We start from the raw sequence: 25,413 nt of genomic DNA, 5'->3' as shown, positions 1-25,413 counted from the left end.
GCTGGGGGAAATGCCAGAAGCGGGCAGAAGTGCTCCACTATGGAGACAGTACTGTGCGGGCAACCAACAAGGACATCCATAGATCCGGAAGTATCAGTTTCGGTATCGGGAGCATTTGGGCGAGTACCGATAATCGCTCAAATGCCTGGTATCGGCACTGATAACGATACTAATATCGGTATCGGTGCATCCCTAGTGTGATGCTTTTACCATCTAACCATTGGACATTTATAAGGTTCTAGAATCCGGGAGGCTGAGGCAGGCCTTTGGGTCATGCGACCATTGTGATTGGCCGTCACAGTGGTCACATGATCAGAAAGCTCACGATGACAATTATGCATCGGGAGCTTCCCGACCACCGCTGGATACAGTGCAGGGAGCATGCTCTCAGCACAGTAAGTAGTTTTAACAGGGTCGCATAAAGTATATGTGTGAGGCCGGGGTCAAGAGGTTAACCGGTTCCCGACGCCTATTTACTGCGGCAGTGTGGTTCTCCTGCGCGAACCGACGTAGACCTACGTCGGTTGCGCGCCTGCAGCTAGGGGGCAAGAGCGCGCCTCCGGCGGTGCGCTCCTGCCCCCACTCGGCAGCGGGGACTCCGATACACGGGGCAGGCGGCTCTGACTGCCGCCTGACACCCGCGATCGTTCCCCGCTGAGAGAGAAGGACGGTCGGCTGTCATAAACACATTTGACCGTTCTTCTCTCTGGAATGATCACAGAGCGCCTGTGATCCTTCTATATAGGAACACAGGTCTCTATGATCATTTCACAAGCCACGCCCCCCCACGGTTAGAATCATCCCCCTAGGCTCACATTTAACCCCTTGAGCACCCACAGTGTTAACCCCTTCCCTGCCAATGTCATTATTACAGTAACAGTGCATATTTTTAGTACTGATTACTGTAGTAATGTCACTGGTCCCCCCAAAAAATGTCAGTTAGGGGTCCGATCTGTCGCAGTCCCGCAAAAAATCACAGATTGCCACCATTACTAGTATGAATAAAGAAAAAACAATAAAAATGAAATAAATCTTTCCCGTAGTTAGTAGTCACGATAACTTTTGAGCAAACCAATCAAAATACGCTTATTGCTATTGTTTTTTTTTTTTTTTAACCAAACATATGTAGCAGAAAACAAATTGGCCTGAAATGTTAAAAAATTGATTTTTAAATTTTTTTTTTGAGAATGTTATATAGCAGAAAGTGAAATATATTATTTTTTTCAAAATTGTCGCTCTTTTTTTGTTTATAGCACAAAAAATAAAAATCGCACGGGTGATCAAATACCACCAAAAGAAAGCTCTGTTTGTGGGAAAAAAAGGACGTAAATTTTATTTAGGTACAGTGTCGCACGACCACGCAATTGTCTGTTAAAGTAACGCAGTGCCGAATCGCAAAATATGGCCTGGTCATTAAGGGGGGAAATCTCCCGGTCCAGAAGTGGTTAACCACTTGCCGACCGCCGCACGACTATCTACGTCGGCGGTCAGCCCCTCACAGGCAAACTAACGTAGGGCTACGTTGCTTGCTTGTGAGGGTCTAGGGAGCGAGCGCGCGCCCCCGGAGGCGCGCTCCCGCGTGGTCACGGACCCCCCCGCGCGTGTGACCAGCGGACCCGATGTCCGCCGGTCACTCGGCGATCGGCGGGGGAGAGGGAGAATGTCAGGCAGCTTGTGTAAACAAACTGCCTGTCATTCTCCTCGCTGCAAAGACACTGATAAAACGGATCTGGTATGTAGATCCGTTGATCAGTGTCCTTACAGCTAGAGCCACAGCCAATCACAGTAGAAACCACGCCCCTAGGGACACACACAGCCCCTCCCTTCCAAATAAAGTTAACCCCTTCACTGCCAGTGTAATTTTTACAGTAACAGTGCATATGTATAGCACTGATTACTGTAGAAATGTCACTGGTAGCCCCAAAAGTGTCAAAAATGTCAGTCAAGGGTCCGATCTGTCCGCCGCAATGTCGCAGTACCGCAAAAAAAATCGCAGATCGCCGCCATTACGCGTTAAAAAAAAAAACAACAAAAATGACAAAAATCTTTCCCTTTGTTAGTAAACGCGATAACTTTTGCGCAAACCAATCAAAATACGCTTTTTGCGATTTTTTTTTTTTTACCAAACATAGGTAGCATAAAACAAATTGGCCGAAAATTTTTAAAAATTTTGATTTTTACATTTTTTTTTTGGGGGAATTTCATATAAAAAAATGTGAAAAATATTGCTATTTTTGCAAAATTGACGCTCTTTTTTTGTTTATAGCGCGTGATCAAAAAATCGCACAGGTGATCAAATACCACCAAAAGAAAGCTCTGTTTGTGGGAAAAAAAGGACGTCAAATTCGTTTAGGTACAGCGTCGCACGACCGCGCAATTGTGCGTTAAATTCACGCAGTGCCGAATCGCAAAATACCCCCTGGTCGGAATGGGGGTAAAATCTTCCGGGGCTTAAGTGGTTAATGGCCAGATGAGTAATGTTTTGTTAGGTCTCACCTGCTGAAGCGGTTACTAATTCCGTCTGGCAGTAGCCGTATCCAGATGGGCACGTGGCCGCTGTCTTGCAGTTGCTGTTGCTGGTTTCATAGCTGCATGTGTAACATTGCAGGGAATAGGCTGAAAGAGAACAATTTAAAGAGTGACTCCATCAATAAAAGCAGATAAAACTTCTACATTTATGGTGATAAAATCTTTACATGATGGGTACACCACTGTTTTCACCAATGTAATGTTTTTTCTTCCTTTTGCCATATTTCTGTATCTTTGATAGATTAACTCAATCATATATTTTGCCCCCCAAAAATTTGAGTTTGGCTGGTTTGGATGTAGAGCTTTAAAGCATAACTCTGCTTTTGTTGAGAAAAAAAACACTGGGTGATCTCTGTACATTGCAGGGATTGTAAGAAACTTTGTTGCAGATTTCTACCTTTTATTATTCTGAAGAAATCATTGTTTGTTCCTCTGTGCTGAGTGGGTCTAATGGGAGTGGTTTCATAATTATCTATCAGCTGTGGCAGCTGCAGGGCTCTAATGAGGAAATCTGCTGGGCCGGCATCCCTTTAGACGTGTTCCTATTGGGAGTATCTCACCAAAAATGACATTATTGTTGCAGGGGATGCCAGAAATCTGACTTGTATCTTAGTGCAGACTTCTGGGAAAATTGGTGAGCCAATCACACAAGCAGGAAATGAGGTTTCTGGGGGTGTGGTCAGCATACATTCTGTGTACAGAACAGCTCCAGGCGGCCATATTGCATTTTCAGAAAATTACAACAGCTGCAGATTGAAAAGGAAAGGGAATTTTTAATAACATTCAATTACAATATGATTTGTGTCACAGCTGTATACGCTATATTGTTTGCTGCTATATTGCTTATTTTTTTTCCCCCCACGAAAGTGGAGTTACCCTTTAATTCCCTAACTTTTCGAATAACCACCAGCCTTAATGATCCACCACAAAACGACATACTCACCAAATCAGGCAGTGTATCCATGCAGTCCTCTGTTAACCCCCTTAGCGGTATCCCTGAGTGTGACTCGGGGTGGATTTTTCATGCTACTATCGGTATCCCCGAGTCACCCTCGGGGTAGATGTGCAGAGCGAGCAGCGCTGTCCCTTACCTTCTCTAATTATAAAACCACTCCCATTAGACTCACTCAGCACAGAGGAACAAACAATGATTTCTTCAGAATAATAAAAGGTAGAAATCTGCAACAAAGTTTGTTACAATCCCTGCAATGTACAGAGATCACCCAGGGGGGAAACATTTTTTCTCAACAAAAGGGGAATTACGCTTTAAGGTTAAACTTTCTTAAAGGGATTGTAAAGTCTTAAGGTTGGTTAGAATGCAATAAGGTGAAAAACCTTCTTTGTTGCAGCTGCCCACAGCCCCCCCCCCCCCCTTCCCTGAGCCCATCTGTTCCAGCGATGTGCTCCAGCCACTATCTCAGGTTCTTATTGGATATATTGATAGCAGCAAGAGCCATTGGCTCTCGCTGCAATCAATAAAAATCCAGTGACAAGGGAGCCGGGGACTGGGGCCGAGTCCCGCTGTCTGTGTCAATGGACGCAGCAGTGGGACTCGGGAACGCACATGCACGGGTGCCCCCATGGAAAGCGGCTCTCTGTGGGGGCACCCAATGCTTTATTCACATGCTATGCTACTATATATTTTTGCACACAAGGCTTTCTTCTTTGCACATATGACACTTTACCTTTAGGCAGCGCCACCATACCTTTCCCTTTTCACACTCATAAGACAATAGCCAATGTAGCACCCTCCTAGGTAGGTGCTGGTGAGAAAGTATAGTTTTTGGCTCTGTCTACCTATCAGAGGAGCAGCAGGCAAATCTATATTGCTTTCTACCTACCAGAGAGCAGGATCTGTTAGTGAGGTCTGCTCTGTGTGCTCAGTATGTGATTCATTGGGTCTAGAGAGTGTTTCACACTGGTCCAATAGGGACGCATATTGGACAGTGGGAGGAAACCTGACCAATGGATGCATAGGCTTTGATACAGTCCTGGTGATTGGCAGAGACAGGCTGTCATGGTGCATTCTGGGACACTGTATAAAAGCCAGGAGCACATGTGCTGCAGGCTGGTGAGCAGAGTCCCGGAGGAGAGGGTGGCAGCTGCCTCCTCCTCTGTAGTGGTGGCACGTGGTCGCAGGCGGTCGGCCTGGGGATCAAAGGAATGGAACTGAACCTAGGGGTCCCAGAGAACTGACTAAAGGGGGGAGACCCTCGAAAAACAGTATCGTGAGTACAGGGGATCGTGTCAAGGATCCTGACCTAAGGGGGCCACCCCGGAGTAGGATTGTCAGAGGACGGGTGTCAGTGTGTCAAGTGAAAGGGGATACCAGGAGAGTATCCTGAAGAGGGGAGGTATTCTCAAAGGTGTGGTCCCTCTTGCCATTCTGCTAAGCAGTGTCATGGGGAAATAGTGCTAATTGTGGCATTCCCCATACAGATGTGAAGACACAGAGAGAGGTGTTTCAGACCAAAGCCAAGAGGACCCCTCATCCGCTCTAAGTCTCTAGGTAAAGTCACTTTCAATGGGCCTACAACCCCAGCTTTTTTTGACAAAGGTTCCCAAGTTACTGATAGGTGGTACTGATGGGCACTGATAGGTGGCACTGATGGGCACTGATAGGTGACCCTGATTGGTACTGATGAGGCGGCACTGAAGGGCATTGATTAGGTGGCACTGATGAGGAGGCACTAATATGAAAATTTGTTTGTCAAGTCTTTTGAATAGAGACCTAATCCAAATTCACCTAGTGGCAGGGTGAATCAGCAGCCTGGCTGCGTCATCAGACAGGATTCCTCATATTGTGAATAGTTAATCTGGAGTATCCCACTATTCCCCTCTTCCATCCCTATTTAAAATAAATACATACCCCTGGACTGATCATTGCCTGAGCCAAGAAGTAAAGTGTTAAACTGTGAATACCAGAGCTGCTAACGGTAAACCAGGGGGACCCGAAAGTGTAATATCCAGAAGTCCTCAAGGGGGCAGTACTACATTTGTATACTGACATACATCTATATACTTATGGTTGATGCTATATACTGGTTGCAGTATCTCCTTTGCTCCCAATTACTTTGATCAGATTACTGAATAATTTCCTAGTAAAGGAATCCCCTCTGTTCACAGAGGCCCTGTCCTGGGTGGAGGTACTGCCAGCTTTATTTATTTATCAATCCCACTCTTCCACTTTGCGAAGCTTATGATTCTCTTATTTACTTACAGGTTTAATGCCATATCCTGTTTGGGGAGGACCATTTCTCATAACTCCTCCAAAAGAGGGATACAGATGTTTTTTTAATCCATTTTTAATATAGTCTTTGTTATTGTTCATTTATGCATAAAGATTGCAGAAGCAACACAGTGTTCAGGTAAATCTCAAGGGTAAGAACACTATATTACCAAAAGTATTGGGACGCCTGCCTTTACAAGCACATGAACTTTAATGGCACCCCAGCCTCAGTCCGTAGGGTTCAATATTGAGTTGGCCCACCCTTTGCAGCTATAACAGCTTCAACTCTTCTGGGAATGCTGTCCACAAGGTTTAGGAGTGTCTATGGGAATGTTTGACCATTCTTCCAGAAGCGCATTTATGAGGTCAGGCACTGATGTTAGACGAGACGGCCTGGCTTCCAGTCTCCGCTCTAATTCATCCCAAAGGTGTTCTATCAGGTTGAGGTCAGGAATCTGTGCAGGCCAGTCAAGTTTCTCCACCCCAAACTCCCTCATCCATGTCTTTATGGACCTTGCTTTGTGCACTGGTCTAAATCATTTGGAGGAGGGGGATTATGGTGCGGGGGTTGTTTTTCAGGGGTTGGGTTTGGCGTCTTAGTTCCAGTGAAGGGAACTCCAAAGGCATCAGCATACCAAGACATTTTGGACAATTTCATGCTTCCAACTTTGTGGGAACAGTTTGGGGACGGCCCCTTCCTGTTCCAACATGACTGCACACCAGTGCACAAAGCAAAGTCCATAAAGACATGGATGAGTGAGTTTGGGTTGGTGGAACTTGACTGGCCTGCACAGAGTCCTGACCTCAATCTGATAGAACACCTTTGGGATGAATTAAAGGGGAGACTGCGAGCCAGGCCTTCTCATCCAACATCAGTGCCTGACTCACAAATGCTCTTTTGGAAGAATAGTCAAACATTCCCATAGGCACATTCCTAAACTTTGTGGACGGCCTTCCCAGAAGAGTTGAAGCTGTTATAGCTGCAAAGGGTGGGCCAACTCAATATTGAATCCTACAGACTAAGAGTGGGATGCCATTAAAGTTCATGTGTGTGTAAAGGCAGGCGTCCCAATACTTTTGGTGATATAGTGTATACTAAGAGTGCATAAACATACCAGTATAAAACCAAATATGGTACACCTATTAGATATTGTGAGATCCCAAATGCTTGCCTTACACCTGTGAAATTTTATTTGGGCGCAAAAGCATTGAAATTGCTTGTCTGGTCATTTGATGGCACTTTCACAAGGTTTACCACTAGAGCATTTTGCTGTCTTACGTCTGGGCCACTTTTTGCGATTCGGCGCTGTGCGACTTTAACTGACAATTGCACGGTCGTGCAACGCCGTACCCAAATGAAATTTACGTCCTTTTTTTCCCACAAACAGAGCTTTCTTTTGGCAGTGTTTGATCACCAATGCGATTTTTACTTTTTGCGCTATAAACAAAAAAAGAGCGTTTATTTTGAAAAAATAACAATATTTTTAACATTTTTTTATATGAAATTCCCTCCAAAAAAGATGTAAAAAACAATTTATTTTTAAATTTTTGGCCAATTTGTTTTCTGCTACCTATGTTTGGTAAAAAAAATCGCAATAAGCGTATTTTGATTGGTTTGCGCAAAAGTTATTGCGTTTACTAACTAAGGGAAAGATTTCTGTCATTTTTGGCGTCAATGGCGGCGATCTGCGATTTTTTTTGCGGTACTGCGACATTGCGGCGGACAGATCGGACCCTTGACTGACATTTTTGACACTTTTGGGGGTACCAGTGACATTACTGCAGTAATCAGTGCTATATATATGCACTGTTACTGTAAAAATGACACTGGCAGGGAAGGGGTTAATTTTATTGGAGAGGGAGGGGTTAATGTATGCCTGGTGCTTACTGACGTGTGGGGGGGAGGTGACTGTGTGAGCCAGGGACAGATCGGATGTTCAGCTATGCTGAACACTCCGATCTGTCACTCCCTGTCACTTAGGAGATCCGCCCGCTCTGTTTACACAGGTGGGTGGATCTCCAAACTGGATTCCCAGACGATCAGGGCAGAGCGGCGGCGATTGCCACCGCTCCTCCCCTGGCCCGACTCCCGCTGTGAATGAAAACAGCGGGAGCGCACCTCCGGCGGCGCGCGAGCGCCGCCTACAGGGGGAGGAGTCTAGCGACGTAGGTCTACGTCGCTAGACGATAACGAGCCACTGTGCCGCAGTAGCAGCACAGTGGCTAGTGGTAAAGAGGTTAACGGATCTCAATGACTATTTCTTCGTGTTGCAATGTCAACAAATGTTCTAAATAACTTTGGGAAGTGCATGCACATAAGAGCCGGTTCACACTACCGCGACCAGAAAGTCCCCCGATGAAGGAGCGACTTTTTAGCGCGACTTTAGCGCGACTTGTGCACTACTTTGAAGCAACTTAAATGATAGGTGACTTTGTCTGTGGTAAATGCCTGGGTAATCTTTTTCTTCTTCCTGGAAAGTCTGATTGCAGTCACTTGAAAATAGATAAGGATTAGTGTTGAGCGAACACGGACTGTATTATTCGTGTTCGTACCGAATAATTGGATTTTTGTTACCCGAACACGGACACGGACACTTTACTGTATGTTCGGGTAAAAAATCCGTGTTCGGTCGTTTTATTTCCGGGTTTTGCATGTTTTGGCGCTCTTTTCATGGCGGGCTTTCAACAGCCAATCAACAATCGTTTAACTGGTGTGCCTTAAGCTACCCCAGCCATGCCTGCAAATGTATGAGTAGCTGTGATTGGCCGTCTGAAGCATGTGACCAAGTCTTTATAAGTTCGAGGCAGCCGCAGTGGCGTCATTCTGTTGCTTAGCTCAGGGACAGAGCACACATACGTGCTGGCTGCTGATTAGGGAAAGACAGGCAGGAAAAACAAATTGGTGTCCGGATAGAATTTAGGGTCAGGTCGGAGTGTTTAGGCAGGGCGAGTTGTAGGCATTTTAGGGATAGAGTCTGCTGAATTATAGGGTCAGTGTGTTCTACAAACTACAATCGATATTGCTGTGTGGGGTGGGGTCTGCACTTAATCCTGATCTACGATCTCTTCTCAATCCTGTTAGGGAGAGGCTGCTGCTGAATTATAGGGTCAGAGTGTTCTACAAACTACAATCGATATTGCTGTGTGGGGTGGGGTCTGCACTTAGTCCCGATCTACGATCTCTTCTCAATCCTGTTAGGGAGAGGCTGCTGCTGAATTATAGGGTCAGAATGTTCTACAAACTACAATCGATATTGCTGTGTGGGGTGGGGTCTGCACTTAGTCCCGATCTACGATCTCTTCTCAATCCTGTTAGGGAGAGGCTGCTGCTGAATTTTAGAGAAAGTGTGTTCTACAAACTACAATCGATATTGCTGTGTGGTGTGGGATAGGAGATAGGCAGGTGTCAGTGATCCACATCCATTTTTCTGTGTGTGGGCTGCAGTGAACACAATCTTTTTGGGGTGCAGTGAACACAATCCTTTTGGGGTGCAGTGAACAAAATCTTTGTGGGGTACAGTGAACACAATCTTTGTGGGGTGCAGTGAAGACAATCCTTGTGGGGTGCAGTGAAGACAATCCTTGTGGGGTACAGTGAACACAATCTTTGTGGGGTGCAGTGAAGACAATCCTTGTGGGGTACAGTGAACACAATCTTTGTGGGGTGCAGTGAAGACAATCCTTTTGGGGTGCAGTGAACACAATCTTTGTGGGGTGCAGTGAACAAAATCTTTGTGGGGTACAGTGAACACAATCCTTGTGGGGTGCAGTGAAGACAATCCTTGTGGGGTGCAGTGAAGACAATCCTTGTGGGGTGCAGTGAACAAAATCTTTGGGGGGTACAGTGAGCACAATCTTTGTGGGGTACAGTGAACACAATCTTTGTGGGGTGCAGTGAAGACAATCCTTTTGGGGTGCAGTGAACACAATCTTTGTGGGGTACAGTGAACACAATCTTTGTGGGGTGCAGTGAAGACAATCCTTGTGGGGTGCAGTGAAGACAATCCTTGTGGGGGGCAGTGAACAAAATCTTTGTGGGGTGCAGTGAACAAAATCTTTGGGGGGTACAGTGAACACAATCTTTGTGGATTACAGTGAACACAATCTTTGTGGGGTGCAGTGAAGACAATCCTTTTGGGGTGCAGTGAACACAATTAGTGTTGAGCGAACACGGACTGTATTATTCGTGTTCGTACCGAATAATTGGATTTTTTTTACCCGAACACGGACACGGACACTTTACTGTATGTTCGGGTAAAAATCCGTGTTCGGTCGTTTTATTTCCGGGTTTTGCATGCTTTGGCGCTCTTTTCATGGCGGGCTTTCAACAGCCAATCAACAATCGTTTAACTGGTGTGCCTTAAGCCATCCCAGCCATGCCTGCAAATGTCTTAGTAGCTGTGATTGGCCGTCTGAAGCATGTGACCAAGTCTTTATAAGTTCGAGGCAGCCGCCGCAGCAGCGTCATTCTGCTGCTTAGCTAAGGGACAGAGCACACATCAATGTGCTGGCTGCTGATTAGGGAAAGATAGGCAGGAAAAAAACATTTGTGTCCGGATAGAATTGAGGGACAGGTCGGAGTGTTTAGGCAGGGCGAGTTGTAGGCATTTTAGGGATAGAGTCTGCTGAATTATAGGGTCAGTGTCTTCTACAAACTACAATCGATATTGCTGTGTGGGGGTTGGGGTGAATCTGCACTCAATCCTGATCTACGATCTCTTCTCAATCCTGTTAGGGACAGAGTCTGCTGAATTTTAGGGAAACTGTGTTCTACAAACTACAATCGATATTGCTGTGTGGTGTGGGATTGGAGATAGGCAGGTGTCAGTGATCCACATCCATTTTTCTGTGTGTGAGCTGCAGTGAACACAATCTTTTTGGGCTGCAGTGAACACAATCTTTTTGGGCTGCAGTGAACACAATCTTTTTGGGCTGCAGTGAACACAATCTTTTTGGGCTGCAGTGAACACAATCTTTTTGGGGTGCAGTGAACAAAATCTTTTTGGGGTGCAGTGAACACAATCCTTTTTGGTGTGCAGTGAACACAATCTTTGTGGGGTGCAGTGAACAAAATCCTTTGTGGGGTGCAGTGAACACAATCCTTTTTGGGGTGCAGTGAACAAAATCCTTTTTGGGGTGCAGTGAACAACATCCTTTTTGGGGTGCAGTGAACACAATCTTTTTGGGGTGCAGTGAACAAAATCCTTTGTGGGGTGCAGTGAACACAATCTTTTTGGGGTGCAGTGAACACAATCTTTTTGGGGTGGAGTGAACAACATCCTTTTTGGGGTGCAGTGAACAAAATCCTTTTTGGGGTGCAGTGAACAAAATCATTTTTGGGGTGCAGTGAACACAATCTTTGTGGGGTGCAGTGAACACAATCTTTTTGGGGTGGAGTGAACAACATCCTTTTTGGGGTGCAGTGAACAACATCCTTTTTGGGGTGCAGTGAACAAAATCCTTTTTGGGGTGCAGTGAACAAAATCCTTTTTGGGGTGCAGTGAACAAAATCATTTTTGGGGTGCAGTGAACACAATCTTTTTGGGGTGGAGTGAACAACATCCTTTTTGGGGTGGAGTGAACAACATCCTTTTTGGGGTGCAGTGAACACAATCTTTTTGGGGTGCAGTGAACACAATCTTTGTGGGGTACAGTGAACAGAATCTTTGTGGGGTGCAGTGAACACAATCTTTGGGGGGTACAGTGAACACAATCTTTTTGGGGTGCAGTGAACACAATCTTTGTGGGGTGCAGTGAACACAATCTTTTTGGGGTGGAGTGAACAAAATCATTTTTGGGGTGCAGTGAACAACATCCTTTTTGGGGTGCAGTGATCAAAATCCTTTTTGGGGTGCAGTGAACACAATCTTTTTGGGGTGCAGTGAACAAAATCCTTTGTGGGGTGCAGTGAACAGAATCTTTGTGGGGTGCAGTGAACACAATCTTTGGGGGGGTACAGTGAACACAATCTTTTTGGGGTGCAGTGAACACAATCTTTGTGGGGTACAGTGAACAGAATCTTTGTGGGGTGCAGTGAACACAATCTTTGGGGGGTACAGTGAACACAATCTTTTTGGGGTGCAGTGAACACAATCTTTGGGGGGTACAGTGAACACAATCTTTTTGGGGTGCAGTGAACACAATCTTTGTGGGGTGCAGTGAACACAATCTTTGTGGGGTGCAGTGAACACAATCTTTGGGGGGGTACAGTGAACACAATCTTTTTGGGGTGCAGTGAACAACATCCTTTTAGGGTGCAGTGAACACAATCTTTGTGGGGTGCAGTGAACAACATCCTTTTAGGGTGCAGTGAACACAATCTTTGTGGGGTACAGTGAACAGAATCTTTGTGGGGTGCAGTGAACACAATCTTTGGGGGGTACAATGAACACAATCTTTGTGAGGTGCAGTGAACACAATCTTTGTGGGGTGCAGTGAACACAATCATTGTGGGGTGCAGTGAACTCAATCTTTGTGGGGTACAGTGAACACAATCTCATACTTCTGAAGATTTGAGGGTGCTGCCTGTTCCATACTCCCCCTACTCCTCATCTAGCCTTTTAGGGGTACAAACAATAGTAATTGGGGCCTAGTGTGGTTGTGTACGTGTGATATACATACACTTTTTTTGGATCATATTTTCTATTCCGCTATTTAATCAAAAACCTTTGGGGATCAGTTAAATTGGGGGATAGTCTGTGTTGGTACGTGTGAGAGAGATCCACCTTTCCAAGTTGTTGGGGTTCATCTCATACTTCTGAAGGTTTGAGGGTGCTGCCTGTTCCATACTCCCCCTACTCCTCATCTAGCCTTTTAGGGGTACAAACAATAGTAATTGGGGCCCAGTGTGGTTGTGTACGTGTGATATACATACACTTTTTTTGGATCATATTTTCTATTCCGCTATTTAATCAAAAACCTTTGGGGATCAGTTAAATTGGGGGATAGTCTGTGTTGGTACGTGTGAGAGAGATCCACCTTTCCAAGTTGTTGGGGTTCATCTCATACTTCTGAAGGTTTGAGGGTGCTGCCTGTTCCATACCCCCCCTACTCCTCATCTAGCCTTTTAGGGGTACAAACAATAGTAATTGGGGCCTAGTGTGGTTGTGTACGTGTGATATACATACACTTTTTTTGGATCATATTTTCTATTCCGCTATTTAATCAAAAACCTTTGGGGATCAGTTAAATTGGGGGATAGTCTGTGTTGGTACGTGTGAGAGAGATCCACCTTTCCAAGTTGTTGGGGTTCATCTCATACTTCTGAAGGTTTGAGGGTGCTGCCTGTTCCATACCCCCCCTACTCCTCATCTAGCCTTTTAGGGGTACAAACAATAGTAATTGGGGCCTAGTGTGGTTGTGTACGTGTGATATACATACACTTTTTTTGGATCATATTTTCTATTCCGCTATTTAATCAAAAACCTTTGGGGATCAGTTAAATTGGGGGATAGTCTGTGTTGGTACGTGTGAGAGAGATCCACCTTTCCAAGTTGTTGGGGTTCATCTCATACTTCTGAAGGTTTGAGGGTGCTGCCTGTTCCATACCCCCCCTACTCCTCATCTAGCCTTTTAGGGGTACAAACAATAGTAATTGGGGCCTAGTGTGGTTGTGTACGTGTGATATACATACACTTTTTTTGGATCATATTTTCTATTCCGCTATTTAATCAAAAACCTTTGGGGATCAGTTAAATTGGGGGATAGTCTGTGTTGGTACGTGTGAGAGAGATCCACCTTTCCAAGTTGTTGGGGTTCATCTCATACTTCTGAAGGTTTGAGGGTGCTGCCTGTTCCATACCCCCCCTACTCCTCATCTAGCCTTTTAGGGGTACAAACAATAGTCATTGGGGCCTAGTGTGGTTGTGTACGTGTGATATACATACACTTTTTTTGGATCATATTTTCTATTCCGCTATTTAATCAAAAACCTTTGGGGATCAGTTAAATTGGGGGATAGTCTGTGTTGGTACGTGTGAGAGAGATCCACCTTTCCAAGTTGTTGGGGTTCATCTCATACTTCTGAAGGTTTGAGGGTGCTGCCTGTTCCATACCCCCCCTACTCCTCATCTAGCCTTTTAGGGGTACAAACAATAGTAATTGGGGCCTAGTGTGGTTGTGTACGTGTGATATACATACACTTTTTTTGGATCATATTTTCTATTCCGCTATTTAATCAAAAACCTTTGGGGATCAGTTAAATTGGGGGATAGTCTGTGTTGGTACGTGTGAGAGAGATCCACCTTTCCAAGTTGTTGGGGTTCATCTCATACTTCTGAAGGTTTGAGGGTGCTGCCTGTTCCATACCCCCCCTACTCCTCATCTAGCCTTTTAGGGGTACAAACAATAGTAATTGGGGCCTAGTGTGGTTGTGTACGTGTGATATACATACACTTCTTTTGGATCATATTTTCTATTCCGCTATTTAATCAAAAACCTTTGGGGATCAGTTAAATTGGGGGATAGTCTGTGTTGGTACGTGTGAGAGAGATCCACCTTTCCAAGTTGTTGGGGTTCATCTCATACTTCTGAAGGTTTGAGGGTGCTGCCTGTTCCATACCCCCCCTACTCCTCATCTAGCCTTTTAGGGGTACAAACAATAGTCATTGGGGCCTAGTGTGGTTGTGTACGTGTGATATACATACACTTTTTTTGGATCATATTTTCTATTCCGCTATTTAATCAAAAACCTTTGGGGATCAGTTAAATTGGGGGATAGTCTGTGTTGGTACGTGTGAGAGAGATCCACCTTTCCAAGTTGTTGGGGTTCATCTCATACTTCTGAAGGTTTGAGGGTGCTGCCTGTTCCATACCCCCCCTACTCCTCATCTAGCCTTTTAGGGGTACAAACAATAGTCATTGGGGCCTAGTGTGGTTGTGTACGTGTGATATACATACACTTTTTTTGGATCATATTTTCTATTCCGCTATTTAATCAAAAACCTTTGGGGATCAGTTAAATTGGGGGATAGTCTGTGTTGGTACGTGTGAGAGAGATCCACCTTTCCAAGTTTTTGGGGTTCATCTCATACTACTGAAGATTTGAGGGTGCTGCCTGTTCCATACTCCTCCTCCTACTGCTCAACCATCCTTTTAGGGGTACAAACAATAGTAGTTGGGGCCTAGTGTGGTGGTGTACGTGCGAGATACATACACTTTCTTTTTGATCATATTTTCTATTCCGCTATTCAATTAAAACCTTTGGGGATCAATTCAATTGCGAGATAGTCTGTGTCGGTACGTGTGAGATCCACCTTTCCAAGTTGTTGGGGTTCATCTCATACTTCTGAAGATTTGAGGGTGCTGCCTGTTCCATACTCCTGCTCCTACTGCTCAACCATCCTTTTAGGGGTACAAACAATAGTAATTGGGGCCTAGTGTGGTTGTGTACGTGCGAGATACATACACTTTTTTTGATCATATTTCCTATTCCGCTATTCAATAAAAACCTTTGAGGATCAATTGAATTGCGGGATAGTCTGTGTCGGTACGTGTGAGATCCACCTTTCCAAGTTTTTGGGGTTCATCTCATACTTCTGAAGATTTGAGGGTGCTGCCTGTTCCATACTCCTCCTCCTACTCCTCATCCATCCTTTTAGGGGTACAAACAATAGTAATTGGGGCCTAGTGTGGTTGTGTACGTGCGAGATACATACACTTTTTTTGATCATATTTCCTATTCCGCTATTCAATAAAAACCTTTGAGGATCAATTGAATTGCGGGATAGTCTGTGTCGGTACGTGTGAGATCCACCTTTCCAAGTTTTTGGGGTTCATCTCATACTTCTGAAGATTTGAGGGTGCTGCCTGTTCCATACTCCTCCTCCTACTCCTCATCCATCCTTTTAGGGGTACAAACAATAGTAATTGGGGCCAAGTGTGGTTGTGTACGTGCGAGATACATACACTTTTTTTGATCATATTTCCTATTCCGCTATTCAATAAAAACCTTTGAGGATCAATTGAATTGCGGGATAGTCTGTGTCGGTACGTGTGAGATCCACCTTTCCAAGTTTTTGGGGTTCATCTCATACTTCTGAAGATTTGAGGGTGCTGTCTGTTCCATACTCCTCCTACTCCTCATCCATCCTTTTAGGGGTAGAAACAATAGTAATTGGGGCCTAGTGTGGTTTTGTACGTGCGAGATACATACACTTTTTTGGATCATATTTCCTATTCCGCTATTCAATAAAAACCTTTCTAGGGCAAGATCTTAAATTACAGAAATATGAGGAGACCGTCAAATAAGGGCCGTGGCCTGGGTCGTGGTGCTGCTGGTAGAGCTCCTGTTGCAAGGAGAGGACGTGGTCGATCTGTGCCAGCTACACGCACAAGTGAAACACCTTCCTCAAGTGTGAGTAGGCGACAGAACCTGCATCAGTATTTGGTAGGGCATCAAACGCCCCTAGAAGTGATGAGGCCAGAACAAGTTGAGGCGATAGTAGATTGGTTTGCTGCTGACAGTGCCTCCAGTTCCTTCACATTGTCTCCCACCCAGTCTACTGCAGAAAGGTCAGAGTTGGCACCTGCAGCCAATGTCCAACCGTCTTTCACCTCACCCCCTTGCAAATCAGGCCAGCAGTCTGAGCCCCAAGCCATACAGCAGTCTCTTATTCTTTTTGAGGACTCTGTCAGCAGGGTTTCCCAGGGCCATCCACCTAGCCCTGCCCCAGAAGTGGAAGAGATTGAGTGCAGCGATGCCCAACCACTTATTTCTCAAGATGAGTACATGCAAGGATCGTCGCAGCACGTCTCCGATGATGACGAAACGCAGGTGCCAACTGCTGCGGCGTTCAGCATTGTGGAGACCGACAAGGACGACAGGGGTGAAGATTGGGTGGAAGATGATGTGGAGGACGATGAGGTCCTCGACCCCACATGGAATGAACGTCATGCAGGTGACCTGAGTAGTTTGGAGGAAGAGGCGGTGGTCGCACAGAGCCACCAGCACAGCAGAAGAGGGAGCAGGGTGCAGAAGCGGAGCGGCCGTGCCCTAGACACTACGCCCGCTACTGCCCAACGCAGCAAGGGAACGAGCGCACCAAAGTCAGCTCAAAGGAGTTCTCTAGCGTGGAAGTTCTTTAGAAAATGTGCTGATGACAGGACACGAGTGGTTTGCACCCTGTGCAATCAGAGCTTGAAGCGAGGCATAAACCTTCTCAACCTGAGCACAACCTGCATGATCAGGCATCTAAGTGCAAAGCACGAGCTGCAGTGGAGTACACACCTTCAAAACCAAGAAACGTCTCTGGCTCATCCTGCTTCCTCTTCTGCTGCAGTCTCGGCCGCTCCAGCCACATCTGTAGTGATACCGGCACCTGCCACCCCGCAAACAGACGATCTGTCAGCAACACCACCACCTGGGTCACCAACAACCATCTCCACAATGTCCCGTGGAAGCGTTCAGCTTTCCATCTCCCAAACACTTGAGAGGAAGAGGAAGTACCCCCCTACCCACCCGCGATCCCTGGCCCTGAATGCCAGCATTTCAAAATTATTGGCCTTTGAAATGCTGTCATTCCGTCTGGTGGAGACGCACAGTTTTAAAAACCTTATGTCGGTGGCTGTCCCACAGTACGTCGTGCCCAGCCGCCACTACTTTTCCAGGCAAGCCATCCCTTCCCTGCACAACCAAGTGGGGGAAAATATCAGGTGTGCACTGCGCAACGCCATCTGTGCCAAGGTCCACCTAACTACGGATACGTGGACCAGTAAGCACGGTCAGGGGCGTTATATCTCCCTAACGGCACACTGGGTAAATGCAGTGGCGGATGGGCCTGAGGCGGATAGCAATTTGGCGCATGTCCTTCCACCACCGAGGATTGCAGGGCGCTTCAGTTTGCCTCCTGTTCCTAACTCCTCCTACTCCGCTTCCTCATCCTCTACCGCCTCCTCATCCGGACAGCGTAACACCTTCACCACCAACTTCAGCACGGCCAGGGGTAAACGACAGCAGGCAGTTTTACAACTTGCCTGTTTGGGGGACAAACCACACACCGCGCAGGAGTTGTGGAGGAGCATGGAACAGCAGACAAATGAGTGGTTGCTGCCAGCGAGCCTCAAGCCCGGCCTGGTGGTGTGCGATAACGGGCGAAATCTCATAGCAGCTCTGGGCCTAGCCGGTTTGACGCACATCCCTTGCCTGGCGCATGTGCTGAATTTGGTGGTGCAGAGGTTCCTTAAAAACTACCCCGATATGTCAGAGCTGCTGCAGAAAGTGCGGGCCGTTTGTGCGCACTTTCGGCGTTCTCACCCTGCTGCTGCTCGCCTGGCAGCGCTGCAGCGTAACTTCGGCCTTCCCGCTCACCGCCTCATATGTGACGTGCCCACAAGGTGGAACTCCACCTTGCACATGCTGGAAAGACTGTGCGAGCAGCAGCAGGCCATAGTGGAGTTTCAGCTGCAGCACGCACGCGTGAGTCGCTCTGCGGAACAGCACCACTTCACCACCAATAACTGGGCCTCCATGCGAGACCTGTGTGCCTTGTTGCGCTGTTTTGAGTACTCCACCAACATGGCCAGTGGCAATGACGCCGTTCTCAGCTTAACTATCCCACTTCTATGCCTCCTTGAAAAAACAATTCGGGCGATGATGGAAGAGGATGTGGCACAGGATGAGGAGGAGGAGGAGGATGAAGAGGTAACATTTCCAAGGCTTTCAGGGCAGTCATTCGCAAGGGGCTCCGAGGGTGGGTTCCTGCACACGCAAACGCCAGGGACGCAATTGTCCAGCAGGGGCACAGTTCTGGAGGATGAGGAGGATGAGGAGGAGGAGGAGCTGGAGGAGGAGATGGAACCATGTTCACAGCAGGGTGGCACCCAGGCCAGCTCATGGCCATCACTGGTGCGTGGCTGGGGGGATACAGAGGACACGGACGATACACCTCCCACAGAGGACAGCCTTTCGTTGCCTCTGGGCAGCCTGGCACACATGAGCGATTACATGCTGCAGTGTCTCCACAACGACCGCCGAGTTGCCCACATTCTAACTTGTGCTGATTACTGGGTGGCCACGCTGCTGGATCCCCGTTACAAGGACAACGTACCGTCCTTAATTCACTCACTGGAGCGCGATCGCAAGATGCGCGAGTACAAGCGCACGCTGGTAGACGCCATGCTGCTGGCATTCCCATCTGACAGCGGGGCCACAGTGGAAGCACAAGGCAGAGGAGGAGGAGGAGGAGGTCGCCAACGCAACCAGGGCACCGCCAGCACCTCAGAAGGCAGGGTTAGCATGGCCGAAATGTGGAAAAGCTTTGTCAGCACGCCACAACAAACAGCAGCACCAGCAGCTCAGATGGAACGTCTTAGCAGGAGGCAGCATTTTACCAACATGGTGGAGCAGTATGTGTGCACACGCCTACATGTAGTGAATGACGGGTCTGCCCCCTTCAACTTCTGGGTCTCCAAATTGGGCACATGGCCTGAGCTTGCCCTTTACGCCTTGGAGGTGCTGGCGTGCCCTGCAGCCAGTGTATTATCTGAACGGGTATTTAGCACGGCTGGGGGCGTTATAACAGACAAGCGCAGCCGCCTGTCCAGAGACAATGTGGACAAGCTCACGTTCATTAAAATGAACCAGGCATGGATCCCACGGGACTTTTCCGTACCTTATGCAGAATAGCAATGGATACCGACCTTACCCACCCATTGTTCCATTTTTGCTCTTTCTCACTCTTTTGGGGTGTACCCTCATTTAAAATTTTTGAAAAGAAGCAGTGTTGGCTACCTCGTCCTCCTCCTCAGGGCCAGATTAATGTAGGGGCTATTGGAGCTGCAGCTCCAGGCCCCTACCTTTTATATAGGCCCCGGGTTGGCCATATTCACTGTTACCGCTCTTCTGTCACTTGTAAACACAGAAGTCTGGCTTCTATGCTCGCTTCCCCAGGCAGCACCCTCAGAACCTCCCCACACAGCGTGAAGGCCGGACAAGGAGGGACAGTTGGCGATGCATGGATGTGTTTATGGGCTTCAGAGACAGCATCCCATGTTGAATTAGGCATGCATGGCTGCACCCTTCCTCCTCTGGGTGCATGGCAAGGCACGGCCCTTAAGGCCCTTCAAAATCCTCAGCACCAAGCCCATGATGCTGTTAATCCGGCCCTGGTCCTCCTCCACCGCCGCTTCCACCTACACCGCCCATAGGTGTGCGCAGCCTATTGCATTAAGGTGTGCACCCCAAAGTTGAAATACACATGCATGTGTTTGCCAGCAGGGAGAGTAATGTATCGGGGCCATGTACCTGTAGGCAAGGAGAAATAGAGCAGAGCAGGTCCCAGGGAGATCTTTCCCATCTCCTCACTGGCAATGCTATGTGCCCTAGGTGATTAGGGTGTGCCCAGGCACACCCAGCACACCCTGTGCGCACGCCTATGTCACCGCCACATCCACCACCACCTCAACCTCCCTCCTACTCCATATGGGCCTCGTCCTTCAGAGATGAAGAAGAACATTGTTTTATTTTTCTGTTTTTTTTTGTTGTTTTAAGTTATTTCCCTATCCACATTTGTTTGCAGAGCACTTGCCATGCTCTTAATTACGTTTTGCTGCCATTTGCAGCACTCTAGCCCTTTCCTTTGGTGTTTTAGAGCCATTTTAGTGCCTTAAAGTTCGGGTCCCCATTGACTTCAATGGGGTTCGGTGTCCGGGAAAAGTTCGGTAAAAGTCCGGGACACGGACCCGGACTTTTTTTTAAAGTTCGGCCGAACCCGTCGAACACGGACATCTAGGTGTCCGCTCAACCCTAAACACAATCTTTGTGGGGTACAGTGAACACAATCTCATACTTCTGAAGATTTGAGGGTGCTGCCTGTTTCATCCTCCTCCTCCTCATCCATCCTTTTAGGGGTACAAACAATAGCAATTGGGGCCTAGTGTGCTTCTGTACGTGTGAGATACATACACTTTTTTTGATCATATTTCCTATTCCGCTATTCAATAAAAACCTTTGGGGATCAATTAAATTGCGGAATAGTCTGTGTCGGTACGTGTGAGATCCACCTTTCCAAGTTTTTGAGGTTCATCTCATACTTCTGAAGATTTGAGGGTGCTGCCTGTTCCATACTCCTCTTCCTCATCCTCCCTTTAGGGTAGGAAAAAATTTAATCGGGCCTAGTCTGTGTTTGTACGTGTGAGATACACAGTTTTTTATCCTATTCCGCTATTCAATACACACCCTTTTGGTGTAAAAAACATTAAATTGCGGCATAGTTTGCATATTTGACTGTGAGATACACCCGTGCGATACTGTTGTTCTTTTGTTCTGCTATTCAATAAAGACCTTTCTAGGGCAAGATCTTATTGTCCAGCAGGGGCACAGTTCTGGAGGATGAGGAGGAGCTGGAGGAGGAGCTGGAGGAGGAGATGGAACCATGTTCACAGCAGGGTGGCACCCAGGCCAGCTCATGGCCATCACTGGTGCGTGGCTGGGGGGATACAGAGGACACGGACGATACACCTCCCACAGAGGACAGCCTTTCGTCGCCTCTGGGCAGCCTGGCACACATGAGCGATTACATGCTGCAGTGTCTCCACAACGACCGCCGAGTTGCCCACATTCTAACTTGTGCTGATTACTGGGTGGCCACGCTGCTGGATCCCCGTTACAAGGACAACGTACCGTCCTTAATTCACTCACTGGAGCGCGATCGCAAGATGCGCGAGTACAAGCGCACGCTGGTAGATGCGATGCTGCTGGCATTCCCATCTGACAGCGGGGCCACAGTGGAAGCACAAGGCAGAGGAGGAGGAGGAGGAGGAGGTCGCCAACGCAACCAGGGCACCGCCAGCACCTCAGAAGGCAGGGTTAGCATGGCCGAAATGTGGAAAAGCTTTGTCAGCACGCCACAACAAACAGCAGCACCAGCAGCTCAGATGGAACGTCTTAGCAGCATTTTACCAACATGGTGGAGCAGTATGTGTGCACACGCCTACATGTAGTGAATGAGGGGTCTGCCCCCTTCAACTTCTGGGTCTCCAAATTGGGCACATGGCCTGAGCTTGCCCTTTACGCCTTGGAGGTGCTGGCGTGCCCTGCAGCCAGTGTATTATCTGAACGGGTATTTAGCACGGCTGGGGGCGTTATAACAGACAAGCGCAGCCGCCTGTCCAGAGACAATGTGGACAAGCTCACGTTCATTAAAATGAACCAGGCATGGATCCCACGGGACTTTTCCGTACCTTGTGCAGAATAGCAATGGATATCGACCTTACCCACCCATTGTTCCATTTTTGCTCTTTCTCACTCTTTTGGGGTGTACCCTCATTTAAAATTTGTGAAAAGAAGCAGTGTTGGCTACCTCGTCCTCCTCCTCAGGGCCAGATTAACGTAGGGGCTATTGGAGCTGCAGCTCCAGGCCCCTACCTTTTATATAGGCCCCGGGTTGGCCATATTCACTGTGACCGCTCTTCTGTCACTTGTAAATACAGAAGTCTGGCTTCTATGCTCGCTTCCCCAGGCAGCACCCTCAGAACCTCCCCACACAGCGAGAAGGCCTGACAAGGAGGGACAGTTGCCGATGCATGGATGTGTTTATGGGCTTCAGAGACAGCATCCCATGTTGAATTAGGCATGCATGGCTGCACCCTTCCTCCTCTGGGTGCATGCCAAGGCACGGCCCTTAAGGCCCTTCAAAATCCTCAGCACCAAGACCATGATGCTCTTAATCCGGCCCTGGTCCTCCTCCACCGCCGCTTCCACCTACACCGCCCATAGGTGTGCGCAGCCTATTGCATTAGGGTGTGCACCCCAAAGTTGAAATACACATGCATGTGTTTGCCTACATGTACATGGCCCCGATACATTACTCTCCCTGCTGGCAAAGAGAAATAGAGCAGAGCAGGTCCGAGGGAGATCTTTCCCATCTCCTCACTGGCAAACAGAGCGATAATGCTATGTGCCCTAAGGGATTAGGGTGTGCCCAGGTACACCCGGCACACCCTGTGCGCACGCCTATGACACCGCCACATCCACCACCACCTCAACCTCCCTCCTACTCCATATGGGCCTCGTCCTTCAGAGATGAAGAACATTGTTTTATTTTTCTGTTTTTTTTTTTGTTGTTTTAAGTTATTTCCCTATCCACATTTGTTTGCAGAGCACTTGCCATGCTCTTAACTACGTTTTGCTGCCATTTGCAGCACTCTAGCCCTTTCCATTGATGTTTTAGAGCCATTTTAGTGCCTTAAAGTTCGGGTCCCCATTGACTTCAATGGGGTTCGGTGTCCGGGAAACGTTCGGTAAAAGTCCCGGACACGGACCCTTTTTTTTTTTTTCAAAGTTCGGTCGAACACGGACATCCAGGTGTCCGCTCAACCCTAATAAGGATCTGACTAAGCCCCGTACACACGAGTAGAAATTCTGCTGGGAAATTTCGTCCGACGACCAATCTGCCGATTTTCGGCTTGTTAGTATGATGCTTCTGACAACCGACTCTTTTCGGCCAAAAAAATCCTGGTGTGCAGGCTATATAATTTTTGTTGACCCTCAAAACACATCTGATTTTCGTCTCATTAGTACAGATTTCGATGGGGAAAAATCTTATGAGCAAGACTAGGCATGCTCAGAGATGAAGCAATCCAACACATGACATCACTTCTGAAGTGGAATTCTGTCGTGCGGGAAAATTCGTGTGCAGTCTAGGCACATTCCAACCATCAGACATCACTCTGAAAAAAAGACGGGCGACCGGTCGGCGGAAATTAGTTGCGTGTGTACGAGGCTTTAGAGGCGACTCCCATTGAAGTCTATGTGCACAAGTCGGATAGAGGTCGCCTTGAAGTAGTACAGGAACCTTTTCTGAAGTTGGAGCGACTTCAGTAGTGCATATTAAGACGGCTCTCATTCATTTACATTGAATTTGTAATGACAAGCGACTTGGGGCGACTTGAGGTCGCACAAGCCGCGTCTCAAGTCGGAGTAGTGTGAACCGGGTCTAAAGCAAACATTGATGTTTATAGCTTCTATTCGATTCAACAAACATTTTCCACCCTTGTCCTTCGATTTTTTTTTCACTTGCTCGTTCTGGCCAAAGTTGATTGTCAAATCTTGCCCTTTATGCCCCATACACACGTGCAGATTATCTGCAGACTTTTGTCTGCAGACTTACCTTTTCTATGTAGTGCAAGGGCCTGCCAGATTGCATACAAATTGAAAGTGTTTAGGTTTGACCTCATATTATATGGTTTTGGTAAGTCTGCAGACAAAAGTCTGCAGATAATCTGCACGTGTGTATGGGGCATTACTCTTAGATATTTGAACAAATGTTCTGAAAAGTACTATTTGCTAACAAAATTTGACAGGTGTAATGCCAGCTATGGCACAAAAGACAACCAGTTGTAAGTGTGAAGGTGGCACGTAGAAGAAAATCATATTCCACTGCAAGAATTTGAGAGAGTAAAGCCCTGTACACACGTACCGAATGTCGGCCGAACGATCGGCCGTCTTTTGTCCGGTGCTGTCCTGTCGGCTGAAAAGTGCAAAAGACTGCACACGAATTTTGTCGGCCAACAACAGCCGACTGCAGAAGTGATGTCATGTGATGGTTAACTTTCCCTGTGTTTTTTTCTTTTCTGAGCATGCCCAGTCTTGCTAATCTGCTGTTTGTCGGCCGAATTCTGTACTGACTGGCGAACAATCGGCCGTTCTGTTGACGGCCAACGAAAATTTTAAAGTCTGCACGACAGATTCCGTTCGGCCGAAAATGCGCTGTCGGCTGTCGGTAGCATCATACTAAAAAGCCTACAATCGACCGATCGGTCGTCGACTGAATATTTACGTCCGACAATCGGTACGTGTGTACGGGGCTTTAGTTAAGATGGAGAGGGGCGAGGTGGTGTAGGTAGGGATGTAGGGGTCCAGAGTCAATGGGAAGTTGAAGCTGGGAGACGCAGTAGGCTTGGGGATAGTCCTTAAAGGAAATGGGATGCAACTGGGAGAGTCGGATAAAATCAAGGGTAAAAAAAAATAAAAATGGAGGCACAAAAAGAAGAAAAAAAAAAAGTGCAGTCACCTAAGGGACAAAAACACGTCTGCAGCAATTGAGCAGAATATAATAATCTGTGCCGCAATCATCTCACAAAGTATTGCAAATATCTAGTTTATATAAATTATTTGTTGATAGAATTGTATTTTCTTTTTTTGTTTTTTTTTTTGCTTTTTTTATAATTGCATCATAAAATTGTAAAAATTCTCAGAAAAAAATAATATTATCAGTAGTATCAGTGGCCCACTTACCTGCCCCCACACAGATAGCTGCCAGCAGTAGGATATATGTGTGTGCTGCCATTGTAAGCTGGAGAAAGCTTGTGAGCATGGAAAAATAATATATATATATTTCTGACCCCCCTCCCCCCCCTTCTCCACCGCCTCATATCGCCATAACAATGGATTGGACAGCCCCACATTGAAAGAAAAGATTATATATAGTATGTCTGTTTCAGAAAGATAGCATCCGCCCTATTACTGACATTGAAAAGGGTTACATAGTTTGTCAGGTTGGAAAAATACACGAGTCTCAATCAACAGAAAAAAAAAAAGCAAATAGAAAAGATCCGTATACACAATCCCATACCCACAGCTTCCCACATTTCAGGTATAAATGTTAGAATCCAGTAATGTTTTCTGCATTTAGGAATGCATCCGTCTCTAGATAGAG

General features: G+C 47.0%; 1 protein-coding gene across 1 annotated transcript in view; it reads right to left on the bottom strand.

The window, feature by feature from the left end:
* The window catches only part of LOC309556410 (uncharacterized protein), a gene marked incomplete at its 3' end in the record, with an annotated part of 57,536 nt that extends 32,467 nt beyond the window's left edge, over positions 1-25,069 (bottom strand). The window contains exons 1-2 of the mRNA XM_082258877.1: positions 24,993-25,069; positions 2,497-2,616 (exon numbers count right to left, since the gene is read on the bottom strand). Of these exons, the coding sequence (XP_082115003.1) occupies positions 2,497-2,616; positions 24,993-25,044 (172 nt within the window). The 5' untranslated portion in view covers positions 25,045-25,069. The remainder of the gene's footprint in view (positions 1-2,496; positions 2,617-24,992) is intronic.
* Positions 25,070-25,413: the final 344 nt, after the last annotated feature.

This window comes from Pelophylax lessonae (genome assembly GCF_965119305.1).
Source record: "Pelophylax lessonae genome assembly, chromosome: 5".
Classification (NCBI taxonomy): Eukaryota; Metazoa; Chordata; class Amphibia; order Anura; family Ranidae; genus Pelophylax; species Pelophylax lessonae.
The sequence above is the reverse complement of the archived record's forward strand: the minus strand, read 5'-3'. Positions and strand labels throughout refer to the sequence as shown.